Source organism: Corapipo altera, unplaced genomic scaffold (genome assembly GCF_003945725.1).
Source record: "Corapipo altera isolate COAL_440 unplaced genomic scaffold, ASM394572v1 257, whole genome shotgun sequence".
Lineage (NCBI taxonomy): Eukaryota > Metazoa > Chordata > Aves > Passeriformes > Pipridae > Corapipo > Corapipo altera.
Window position 1 is genome coordinate 69,850 of NW_020885045.1, and position 12,252 is coordinate 82,101.

The 12,252-nt window shown below is 51.0% G+C and overlaps 1 protein-coding gene across 1 annotated transcript in view; it reads left to right on the forward strand.

The window, feature by feature from the left end:
- CDC25A (cell division cycle 25A) overlaps positions 1-11,857 on the forward strand; it is a 17,122-nt gene extending 5,265 nt beyond the window's left edge. The window contains exons 2-16 of the mRNA XM_027668587.1: positions 1,371-1,450; positions 2,602-2,656; positions 3,512-3,547; positions 3,673-3,709; positions 4,070-4,171; positions 4,738-4,833; positions 5,481-5,612; positions 6,320-6,394; positions 7,005-7,154; positions 7,442-7,534; positions 7,971-8,033; positions 8,152-8,250; positions 9,260-9,390; positions 9,703-9,814; positions 11,166-11,857. Coding sequence (XP_027524388.1) covers positions 1,371-1,450; positions 2,602-2,656; positions 3,512-3,547; positions 3,673-3,709; positions 4,070-4,171; positions 4,738-4,833; positions 5,481-5,612; positions 6,320-6,394; positions 7,005-7,154; positions 7,442-7,534; positions 7,971-8,033; positions 8,152-8,250; positions 9,260-9,390; positions 9,703-9,814; positions 11,166-11,306 — 1,402 coding nt within the window. The 3' untranslated portion in view covers positions 11,307-11,857. The remainder of the gene's footprint in view (positions 1-1,370; positions 1,451-2,601; positions 2,657-3,511; positions 3,548-3,672; positions 3,710-4,069; positions 4,172-4,737; positions 4,834-5,480; positions 5,613-6,319; positions 6,395-7,004; positions 7,155-7,441; positions 7,535-7,970; positions 8,034-8,151; positions 8,251-9,259; positions 9,391-9,702; positions 9,815-11,165) is intronic.
- Positions 11,858-12,252: the final 395 nt, after the last annotated feature.

A 12,252-nucleotide genomic window follows, 5' to 3' on the forward strand; every position in this document is an offset into this window, starting at 1 on the left:
ATCCTGCTTCCTCTCCTTCCAAACGCCCCCACGGCCCAAACCCGAGACCTCCAGCCCCTCTTTTCCCAACCCTCCCCCCAAAAAAACGAGGCCTGGAGGAGCTGTTTGTCCCCACCCCCCACCTGTGACACCTCGAGGAGTTTTATCCCCCCCTGCCTGGAAAACTTCCATGATTCCCTAAACACCCCCCTCCCCATGCCCGATGCCTCCACCTCCCCCAGCCCCCGTGGATCCAGTGCCCTGGGCCACCTTCCCCCTCCTGAGTCCCACCCTGGCTCTGCTCTGGGCGTCCACCTCCCTCCTGAGCCCTTCCCTGGGCTTCCCCCTCTCCCACAAACACCTTTGTGCCCATTTTTCATGCCTTCCCTGCACCATCTCAGCTCTGTCCTTCCTCTCTCACCCCTGTTCCCGCACCTTCCTCCTCCTCTTGTACTCCCAGCAGTTGCTCCATCCAATTTTGTTCTTCCTGGTCTCCTTTAATCCCATTATTCCCCCAGTTTCCCTCCTGAGTGGCTCCTGTTTTGCCCTGGCCCACTCTGGTCTCGATGACCCTCCTGGTTTTGTGTTTGTTGCTCTTCCATCATTCCCGTTTTCTGCAATCACCTGCTTTAGGATCCTTCCCTCCTTCAGATTCCTGGGATTCCTGCAGACCATTGGCAGTGCCCTCCATGTAAATTATTCAAGTAGCTTTGCTTTTATTTGAGTGAGGCTCCATATGGTTCTCTTATCCCCCAGCGCTGAGCTTTAGCAGATACAACAAAATGTGGGAGTCACCTCCTTGTAAAAATGGGTTTGAATTAGAAGTTTGGCATTTTTTGCTGTGCAAGATCCGAATTAAAGGAGTGGCTGCCAGAGAGAGGGTTGCACTTCCAGCTGGGCTCTGATGGAACTCCCTGGAGTGTGGTTTGGGAGGTGCTAATGCGATTCCAGGCACCAAGAACCAGAAGTTTCGTGGCCAGGTCTGTAATTCTGAGGTATCAAAACCTTCCTTTGCGAGGGCACAGGCTCCAAAAGAACATTTTGAACCCCCCAGAGCTGATGTGAACGGAGAAATGTTTGGTTTGAGGAGACCAGGAAGGCAAGCAGGATAACTGCTGTGTTAAATGACCCTTCTCCTGCCTCAGAAGCCCAATTTCTGATGTTTTCAAACCCAAACCATGAAGCTTCAGGCCCTGTGGGTGTTGGATCTGATCCAGTGGTGACATTGTCCCCGTTCTCAGCAGCACCCAGAGCACAGGACAGTGCTCTGCAGGTTTTCCCAGTGGGAATCCCCTCACCTGGCTGATGATAAAGGTTCCAGGTGATGATCACCAGGTTGTATTCGTTTCCTCACAGAGCTTTTAAACCAAATCCCAAACTTCCCTTTCCAGGCAGCGGGAAAACACGGAGCAAGACCTGGGGAACAAGAATGGATTGCAGAGATCTTCATCCTCAGAATCCACAGACTCAGGTATGGCCTTCCCAGTTAATAATTAACAATTAAGGATTGAAAAGCAGCTGCCAGGGTTTGGATAGAGAGCCTTCCCTGCCTGCAGTCCCACCATTCCTGGGGTGGCTCCTGGATGCTGGTGTGGAAAACAGGGAGAAGGTGCTGGGATCCCATCTCTCCCGTGGAGCTCCTGCCCTTTGGAGGGTGATGAAGCCGAGTCCCCACCATCTGTTCTCTCTCTCTAAACCCAAACTGGGCCAGCCTGCCCCAGTTGAGTGGGTTTGCCTTGTGGTTTGGGGCTGTGGTGGTTTTTTTTTTGTTACCAAGAGCTGGTTGTTTATCTGAAACACTTCAGTCCTGATACTTGCCTAGAGAGATTTCCTTTGTTTCAGGTGAGAAGCTTTACCAGTAAAAATGAAACAAGCTCTTACCCCGTAACTTGCAGACACAGAGGAGCTCTGGTACCTCATTGCTCCAGCTCAGGGAAATCAGTGTTTCCACCTGAATTTACACCCCACTTTGAAGGCACTTTTAGCCTAGAAATGAACTTTATGAACTTCTAAAACAGAAGTCCAGCTCACAAAGCACAGAGCAGGATAGAACAGCCAACCTTGTTAAATCCTCACTCTCTCCAGCTCCTCAGGAATCTGTGTCTGAGTAACTTTGCAGCTCCACAGCATTTTAGTACAGGCAAATGCAATGTTCTGCTTGACTTGTGCTTATGAAACGCTTCCTGTTCTTTCCAGTACATTGGGAAGGGCCTTTTGACTACTCATCTTTTTGGAATAAGCCCAGAATTTCTTCCTGGGAAGAGGTATAACTAAAAACATGGCTTAGAAAAAAACCAAACCAACAACAACCTAAAGGACTAAACTGTTTGTTTATTAAGGTGTGGGGGAGAGAATAAGCCAAGAGTATTCCATGTGACAGTCTAGGCAGGGCTGGGGGGGCTTTTTTTTTAATGACTTCTGGTTTTCCCCAAGCACTTGATGATCCATATCCATGTCCAAATCCAACCTTAGGGAGTGTCTGTAACCCTGGCTTGGAGGTGAGGCTGCACCTGGGGCTTTCCACGTGAGTTCCCCGGGTCTCTCTGTGGCAGCCTGTCACAGTGTCCAACAATCCCTGTTTCCTGGGGACTGACCACCAGGAATTCTGTGTGTCCTGTGCAGGTTTGGCTTTGGATTCACCCGGCCCTGCGACCTCCGGCGACCCCGTGGAGGACACGTATGTAACCACGTGTTAGACCCCACTTGGGTGTGCTGGATCAGCAGCAAACGTGGCCTGATGGGGCCTGATGAGGCTTTTCCTTTGCTGGCACGTGTGGGCTCTTCCCTCATGAGCTGGAGGTGCTGGGAATGGTCCTGCCTGTGTCCCAGGTGTTGGCTCTGAGCTAAGGTGTTGTACCACACACCTTACCAGGAGCCTGAGGCTGCACCAAGTTGCAGTTTCCAACACTTAAATTATGCTTCTCTGTGCCTTAACTGGTCACAGAATCCCAGAATCATTTAAGTTGGAAAAAACCTCTAAGATCATCAAGTCCAACCTTTGACCCATCACCACCTTGTCAGCCAGAACTGATGCCAGCAGTTACCCTGAGCTTTGAGCTGCCACTCCCAGTTGGATTATTTTTTCCCCCTAATCTATTCCCAGGGATGGGGACAGATGCCCTTGGTCCCTGATTTACCACACCCTTCCTCCTTCAGCCTCACTTCTTGTCTGAACAGTGCTGGAAAGAATTTAAGGGGAGAAGGGGAGAGGGAGTTTTTGAGTGTTTCAAAAAGCAGGATGGGATAGCCTGGCTACAAATAGGGTTTGGGAGAGACAAGTGTCATTAAGAAGCAGGTTGCCCAAAGCAGCTGTGGCTGCCCCACCCCTGGAAGTGTCCAAGGTCAGGTTGGATGGGCTTGGATGAGCAACCTGGGCTAGTGGAAGGTGTCCCTGCCCATGGCAAGGAGTGGGAATGGATGCTCCTTAAGATCCCTTCAGACCCAAACCATCCTGGGATTCTGTGTTGGTTTGTGCTTGGCATAACCCCTAAATATAGGGCTGATTTCTAATGTGCATCTCTCTTGCTTTTAGGTTTGAGAAAGCAATTCTCAAATCCAACAGACTGAAGTGAGTATAATTCTATTTTAAACTCTTAGTGTCTGCTGTAGCTTATGGAGTTCGGGAGGGGTGAGTTTTAATCATGTCTTTTAAAACGAAATGTTGAAATAAATCTCTGTTCTTTCTCCCTGCAGCCTTCGAATACCTTTCAGGAGAATACACTCCCTGCCAGTAAGTGAGAGTGGTACTGATGGTCTGCAAGTGCTAAAGGGTTTAGCATGTTCCTACTTGAATACATTGCCTAACTTGTTAATTTTCTGGCTGCAAAACCAGCTGCTGAGGGTGCTTAATGCAAACTGTCAGAGTTGCAGCTTGTACATTGTAAATCTCACTTAAGTCCCCGTGAAATCTCCGTGGTGTGGCTCCATCACTGCTGCAGTGGAAGCATTTTGGTACCTGTGCTGAGGTGTCAGCAAAGTTTCCTGCACAAATTCATAGTCAGAGACTTTACAGTCTTTATTAACCCCTCGTGTGCTTAAAATGTGCTTGTTGCACAATACTGAACTGGCATTTTTTGTGTGGTCATTGCAGCAAAACCTGCTGGGATCCAGCCCTGCCCTGAAGAGAAACCATTCAGATTCTCTGGACAGTGATGCTTTTCAGCCATTGGCACAAGATGAAAATAAGGAGAATGTAAGTGATTAGAGATTAATAAAAATCAGGAAGACTTTGAATGTGCAGCTCCACCACTAACCCTGACTCCTTTCTGGCTGTGGCAAGGGAGGGAGGAGGTGTTCTCTCTGCTTGCTCTAGAGAATTCCAAGGGCTGCCTCCAGGAAGGTGTTTAGGTGGATCAACCCCTCTCTTCCCACTGCTGCCATGGATTCCTCATGGAATCAATGGCCTTTGGCTACTGGGAATCCCATGGGTGGGACTCTGACAGGTCTGCAGGAGAGGACACAGCCTTGGCTGCCCTCAAAGATGATGTATTTTGCAGAGAAGTTGACTGACAGGGATAGAAAAGCCTTCAGCCTGTAGGTGATGTCAGGGACATAAATTTTGGATTATGTTAAATGAAAACACTTGTAACATCTTTCATTTAAAGACATTCACCTTCAGACTATTCCTGTTGGCAGCAGGGAGCTTAAATCCAAAATGTCAGGTAGTTTTAAAAAAACCCTGTAAGGATAAAATGATCCAAGCAACCCACACAGTTTGTCATTCTGGTAAAATGATGGTTTTCTTCCTTTTTAATTCAGGAATCATTTGAGTTTAAGAAGCCAACCAAACCAGCTTCTCGTTGCTTCCGTGATGGAAGGGCTGGAGCGAGGCAGAATTCATCTCCAGCTCAGATTGTAAGTTCTTTTAAACTAATTCTCACCTAATTCTTTGCTGCCCACTCTCTGGGAGGAAGACAAATTGTGTCAGGGTTCAAGGGCAGTACTGTCAGTCACCACTGCTCAGGTGCCAAATAGAAAGACTTATTTATCTGCCAGATAAGAAAATTTTTCTCACCTTTGGCTCCTGAAATGGTCAGAAATTTGAAACGTGGATTGTTCTGGGAAGGGTGAGTCAGTGCAGAGCTGAGGTTCTGCTGCAGTAATTGAGGGCAGTGTGGGCACTGGTGTGGAATTGGAATTGATTTCACTATGACTTCTGTTGAGGCTGATGCATTTGGAACCACAACCCCAACTGTGCAGAAAAAGCTGGATCTTGTGTCCAGATGTGACACCCAGGGAGAAAATGTTACCTTATTCCTGTCCTGTCGCTTAGAAAAAGCAACTGAAAAATCATGATGGGTCCTTGCACAGAAACAGGGTGGGGGGGCCAAGTCTTGCCTCCACTCCTTGAGTCTGGCAACCTTTCATCCTTCCAATTCCTCTCTGTCCTGTTTGCTCTATATGAAGGAATAACTACGGTGTTCCCTGCAGTGCAGGAAGGTCATGGCATCAGCTCTGGGAAAAAAAGGAACATTGTTAAAATTGAAACTGTCTCCTCTCAGATTCCCATGGATGAAACACCCTCGGGTGAGCAGGAGAACTACAGGCCACCCTTCCTGCAGCAGCATTCCCTGACCTCGGAAAGCGAGGACGACGATGGGTTCCTGGAGCTGCTGGATGACCAGGATTTGAAGGTATGTGCAAAGGGAATGGGGTGGAGATCCCAAATACAGTTCTGCCTGATGCTGCTATGTGTGTCCGTGGTGCAGGTGTGTTCTGGCAGAAGTCAGTGTGCTCAGTCAAGCTGCAATAAGTTTAGGGAATCATGGAATCCCGGAGTGGTTTGGGTTGGAAGGAACCTCAAAGACCATCCAGTTCCAGCCCCCTGCCGTGTGCAGGGACACCTCCCACTAGGAGATGAGGTATCATCATCTTTTTCAACTCACACTGTGGTATCCCTGCCTTAAAAGTGCTCTTTCCTAGTGCAGACAGTGGGATTTGTTTGGGGTGTGAACGAGGAAGTTATTTTTAGTTGGAGAGCTGCATTACGAGAGAGAATTATTGGAACAGTTGGCATTTTGCTTTAGAAACCTGCTGGAAAACTCAGAGGTGGTGTTTTGCTTTGCAGCCACTTAAATAGAGAACTGTTTCCAACTGAATTTGAGATGCCTAAAGCTCTGGAGGATCACCACTGTTGATGCATCAGTGAACTGATATAACTCCAGCGTGTCTCAGCTCGGGCCTGTTGTTTCATTGAGCAGTGGCCCGATAACGGAGTTAAATTCCTAAAGCTGCCCTGGCAGCTGAGCCCAGCTGGAATGTTTGCCCCAGCTGTGCAGGAGCTGTGTTTCCAGCCTGTGGTGCAGCAGGTGGGATGACCCTCCTTTGTTCCCCCCCTCAGAACGACGAGGAGGTGCCGTCGGACGTGGCGAGTCTCTGGACGGCGCCGCTGGTCATGAGGAGAGCGGACAATCGGGTGAGTGTTCCCCAGCACACAGACTGGCCTGTGTCCTGGCACTTCCACTGCCCAGACAAGAGATCCCACTGTCTCCCGTATCCCTAAGGACAACAACAAAACAAGCCGTGGCACGGCCCCCTGCAGTGTTCCCTTATCTCTGAAGCTGTTTGCCTGGAAGGCTCTGTCAGTCTGGAACACTTGTAGGCATTAAATTTCTTTTTAGGCTTCACAAGCTGTGAGGAAATCTTGACTTCCCTTATCAGAATCTTGTTGGCATATCTGGAATTCACCCTGCACCAGGCTCACCTGGAATGCTGATCCCCTGATAAGGGACTGGGAAGGGAGTTTAGACTCCAGTAAGAAGCTCCTTGATCTGCTGATAGATTGGCTGCTAATTGGTGCAGAGCACTTCATCTTGCTTAGGGTGCTCCAAGCTCCCCCAGTCCCCCCAGTAGCAAGTGTTACTGGAAATGCAGAGCCTGAATAATTGAAATTGCCATCCTGCAGTTGCTGTGCAGTGGTGGTGTCTTAAAGAAGGCAAAATCTCTAACAGTCTGTAATCCTGAGGCTTGTTTATTTTCCAAGCCAAACCTGTGCTGGAGAACTCAACTCCTCTCCTTCCTCGCAGGCCAAACGGTGCCGCCTGTTTGGCTCTTCATCCGTGTCCAGCATTGCAGGAAGAACCACCCAGAAGAGGATGGAGAGATCCCAGGAAGACAATTCCCCAGGGAAAAGCAAGAAGAGGAAAAGCCTGCCTGGAACTTCCGAGGACCCAACGGTTGGTGACTCAGCATCCAGTTTGCAAGGGAGAATTGACTGGGGGGGGATCTGATGTTGGTGCCTGGGTTATGAAGGTCAACGGGAGCTTTTTTGGCTGAAAAGTGAGATTTGGGGGAACTGGGGCAGTGCTTGCATATCCTAAACCTGAGCTTTGCCCCAGAACAGCAAGGGAAGCTGAGGAGTCGGAATTCAGAGCTCTGGAGTCAAGTCTGAGTTCTGTGTTCTGGGAAATAGGGAATGGGATGTGTCTGCTGCCAGTGCTGATTTCTGCCCTGTGTCCTCCAGAGTGTGAAACTGGTGAGGACCCAACCCTCCACAGCAGAGATCGAGAGCATCTTGGACAGCGACCAGAGAGACCTGATTGGGGACTTCTCCAAGGTAATTCCAGGGATTCCATGGCCAGGGGTTTACTGGAGTGTTCCAGTGGCCTCTCCCGGTGGGGATGGCTCAAACCAGCCCAGTAAAACCCCTCCCTTTACAGAGGCTTTTCTGCTGCTACATAAATCTTGCTTGGTTGGACTTGAAGGTTGGACTTGATGATCTTGGAGGTGTTCTCCAAACCATTCTGTGATCCTCAAACAACTAGGAGAGGCTGTTGGTGAGAAGGGGCAGGTTAGACACAAAGTGATTAATTTGTGGTTAAAGACCTACAAAATCCCTCTGGTGCAGGAGCCAAAAATTAAATTCTGTCCCTGACTTTAGAATTCTTGGTCTTAACTCCTGAAGAGATTCTTGTCATCAAAGTATCTGTCAGAGAATGAATTGCTGTATGCTGTGACTCACATCTGGATTTTCTCCATCCTCTCTGTCACAGAGTTATTTACTTGACACTGTTGATGGGAAACATCAGGATTTAAAATACATCGACTCAGAAATGGTGAGTGCTCCAAGGAGAGGCAGGAAAATTCTTTGCTGGGGTTTAAGGGACAACACAAAAACATCTTGAAACAACTGACCTCTGGTTTTTTGTGGGTTTTTTTTTTTTTTTTCCTCAGATTGTGTCTGTGCTGACTGGAAAGTTTGAGAGCTTCATCAAGCAATGTGTGATAATGGACTGCAGATACCCCTACGAGTATGAAGGAGGGCACATCAAGGTATGTTGACCCTGTAAGAGCCACCCAGAGGGGTCTGAAGTTGCAGTGTGGGGTCACTTGGCCCCACGTGGGGCTGGCTGTTATCCAAGGCCATGTGGATATGTCATTCCTGAGGTGCCCCACTGGGACCCTGTCACACCCACCCAATACCTGGATTTTGGACACTGAGCTCACACTTGGTTCATAAAGTGCCTTTGCCCCTCAGAGGGGAGTGTTCTGCCCTCCTTAAGCACAGGAGGGGGCCTGTGTGGCCCTCAGGGAGGTGGTTCCACAGGAAGGATGTAAGACACTCAGTGTGCAACACCCTGGTATCCAGGGAAGCTAAAACTGGAATATTAAACTTAATTTAAATCACAGACTTCAAAGAACAAAGGGCTGTGCAAAACATAACCAGGAACAGATCACCCAGAGAGGATGTGGCCTTAGAGCCCCTTCCAGTGCCTAAAGGGGCTCCAGGAGAGCTGGAGAGAGACTTTGGACAAGGCATGGAGGGACAGGACAAGAGGGAATGGCTTCCCACTGCCAGAGGGCAGGGTGACATGGGATATTGGGAGGGAATTCTTGGCTGTGAGGGTGGGGAGGCCCTGGCACAGGCTGCCCAGAGAAGCTGTGGCTGCTCCTGGATCCCTGGAAGTGTCCAAAGCCAGGTTGGAGCAACCTGGGCTGGTGGAAGGTGTCCCTGCCCATGGCAGGGGGTGGGAACTGGATGATCCTTAAGGTCCCTTCAGACCCAAACGATTCTGGGATTCTGTAACTGATCCTGGACATTGCTGCTTGATCAAAGACCATCCCAAAAACATGAGGTGGGGAGGGAAATCCAAGGAGCCACAGCCTGCAGGTGCTGAACTGTCCATCTGAACCAGGCCGTGGTCACCCAGAGCCAGTCCCAGACTCTGTGGTGTGCTAGTGGGGTTTGGAGAGGGTTCCAGGGCTCCTCCAGCAAACCAAGGGGAGGAAACTGCCCTCAAGGGAGTGGGATAAGTTTGTTCAGTTCCCCCTGCCCTCACAGGGTGCCATAAACCTCCACATGGAAGAGGACGTGGAGAACTACCTGCTGAAGCAGCCGATCGCGCCGGCGGAGAACAAGCGGGTCATCGTGGTGTTCTACTGCGAGTTCTCCTCGGAGCGGGGCCCTCGGATGTGAGTGCCCAGCCCCTGGAGAAGGACCTGCTGCAGTGCTGGGAGCGGAGCTGTGGGGGTGGCACCACCAGGACACGGGGACTGTCACCTGGCGGGGCCGTGGCACAGCCCGTGGTGGGAGTGGCCGGAGCGCTGGTGTGTGTTCGGAGGGAAAGGGAAAAACCCGTTCACTGTGGTCGTGTGGGTCCTCAGCCCCTTCCTGACAGGCAGCAGCAGACCCCTGTGATCCCAGGGATGGGGAGCCTGGGGTGAGAGCTGGCTTTGGGTGTCAGCTGTGGAGTGCAGGGTTCACCAGGATCTTTCCTGCCGCAGGTGCCGGTTCGTGCGGGAGCAGGACAGGCTGAGCAATGAGTACCCCAGCCTGCACTACCCAGAGCTCTACGTGCTCAAGGGGGGCTACAAGGATTTCTTCTCGAGATGCAGGGTAAGGAACTTCCTCCCAGACTGTGGATTCCCTATCCCTGGAATTGTTCAGGGCTTGGAGCAGCCCAGTCTAGTGGAAGGTGTCCCTGCCCCTGGCAGGGGGTGGAACAAGATCTTGAAGGTCCTTTCCAACCCAAACCATCCCATGATTGTTCTTTGATCCCTTTCACACTCAGGAGAAGTGGTGGATAAGTATTATTGATTTATTCATGCTCAGACTTGTCATTGGGGCAGAGTGGTTTGGCTGGGGTGGTTTTTCTGTTCTCTCTGTGCTCTGTTCCCAGAGCAGCTCAGGTTTGGCTCTCTGAGCCTGTTCCTTCCCTCAGAGCTGTTTTCCTGCCATAGCTGAAAGGTTTTTACACTTGTCTCAGAGGTAAAATATAAAAGTGGTTTCTGCCCTTTTAGAACAAACTGTCACTGAGGGAAGGGACTGAAGGCTGCTCAGCCTGCACAGAGCAGGGAAGAAGACAAGGCTTGACAGCAATTGCTGGATAACAAATGGAAACCTCAGGTCTCCTACAGTCCTGAAACAGCAAAATTGGAAACCTGAGCTTGGAGTTTACAACCTGTAATTCAGACAAGGAAACTAAGAACACCCCACAGCTCTTCCAGCACTTGGAGGGTGGGATTTCTCCTACCACTTGGCTTTTACTCCTGCAGCGTTTCCATGGCCAGACTCTCTCCAGTGCTCTTGGGGTCTGTCCTGCTGCTCTGGCACAAACAGGCCATGGCCTGACTGTCACCTCAGTCCCTCACACTTCAGAGTATCCCTTAGATTGCCTTCCTGGTGTGTTTTCAGGGAGATGGGAGATACCTGGCCTGTCTGTGGCCAGTTGGATGGGGTTGTCAGCTCCTTCCTGCTGGGATGTTGGGCCCTGTTGGAGATGCTGGTGCTGGTGGCACCGAGTGCTGCCCAGGTGTTTAGCCCTCCCTGCGATCTGCTGGCTCCCCGGGGGTGATGGACACGTGGGATTTGGGTTGTCCCTGTGGGTTTTGGGTTGTCCCTGTCCCGGGGAGGGGTGACCGAGGCCTCAAGGTGGCAGCACGGAACAGCCGACGGGGCTCCGCGGTCCCGAGGATCCTTCCAGTCCCTGCCTTCCAGGGTGAGCACCACACGGACTCAGCCGTGGTGGTGCCTACCAGAGCATTTGGGATGAGAGCCCTGTGCCCAGGGTTTGGTAGCTGTATTCTGAGTATCCCCGGGCTCTGAGCGTGGAGCTCCCACGTGGAGCTGGGAGGGGGTCTGTCCCTGTTTGTTCCAAGGGTGGTTGTCCCAGTGGCTGCTGCCAGGCTCTGTCAGTGGGATCCTCAGCCCTGTGACACCGAGGTGACAGCAGCTCCTCTCTCCCCAGAGCTTCTGTGAGCCCGAGAGCTACCGCCCCATGCACCACAAGGACTTTAAGGAGGACCTGAAGAGGTTCCGCACCAAGAGCCGGACCTGGGCTGGGGAGAAGAGCAAGAGGGAGATGTACAGTCGCCTGAAGAAGCTCTGAGGGCTGCAGGGACCCAGCACGGACTGTCCAGCGTGGGGGGCCTGTCCTGCCTCTCCCCTCCTCTGTTTGCTCCCTGGGAACTCCTGGAACTCGGGGCTTCGGGCCCGGATCCGGCCAGGAGCTGCCTTTGGTTATTTTTGTTACATTGCTTCCTGAAAAATGGCTTCTTGTGTTCTGTGCCACCCCCAGAGCACCCGGGGAGGGGTGGGGAGAGACCCGTGGGGGCAGCAGTGTTGAGGGGGTTTTAGTGCCTGTTATTTTTTTAAATGCTCGATTTTTATTTAAATACAGTCAAATGAAGCCAATGCTGCTGCTGTTGGATCATCTGGGTTCTACTCAGACCTGGTTTCTGCCCCAGGGCATCCTGCTGGTGGAGGGGTGGGGGTTAATTATTGTACTCAGCTGCAGCTTTGGTTCTGTGTAGTGTTTGTGGTGAAGGAAAATGGGAAATGTCCCGTTACAGCTCGAGGTTCCCACCTCTAAGCCTTTGAAAGCCCATCTAAGGGGAATTGCTTGTTCATAAATATCATGTTCACCTCGTTTACTTCAAATTGTTTTATTTCATAGTCTCTTTGTGTAGTTTTAGAGGAGTTGGTGTTTTAAAGGAGGGAGAATTTCTGGGAGCGGGGGGGGAGGGTCAGCAGTGGGGTGAAAAGCTGTTGATTTGCTGTCGCCGCTGCCTCCGAGGGTGTGAGTTGTTATCCTGAAACATTCCCAGAACAGAGAGTGTGAGGAATCCTGGGAGGCTGCTCCTACACCCAGGGGTGACTGTGGCCACTTCTCCCTCTGCCAGGAAAGGCAGGAAGTAAATTAATCCTTGAAGGAAGAGGAACTTCCTCGGCAGGATTGGGCCCTGCAGCTGAGGAAGTTCTGCTGTGCCAGCCCCAAAACTGCTTGGCTGCTGATTTTTTTGGGGTCACATCAGCCCCAACTCTTCAGTCCTGCA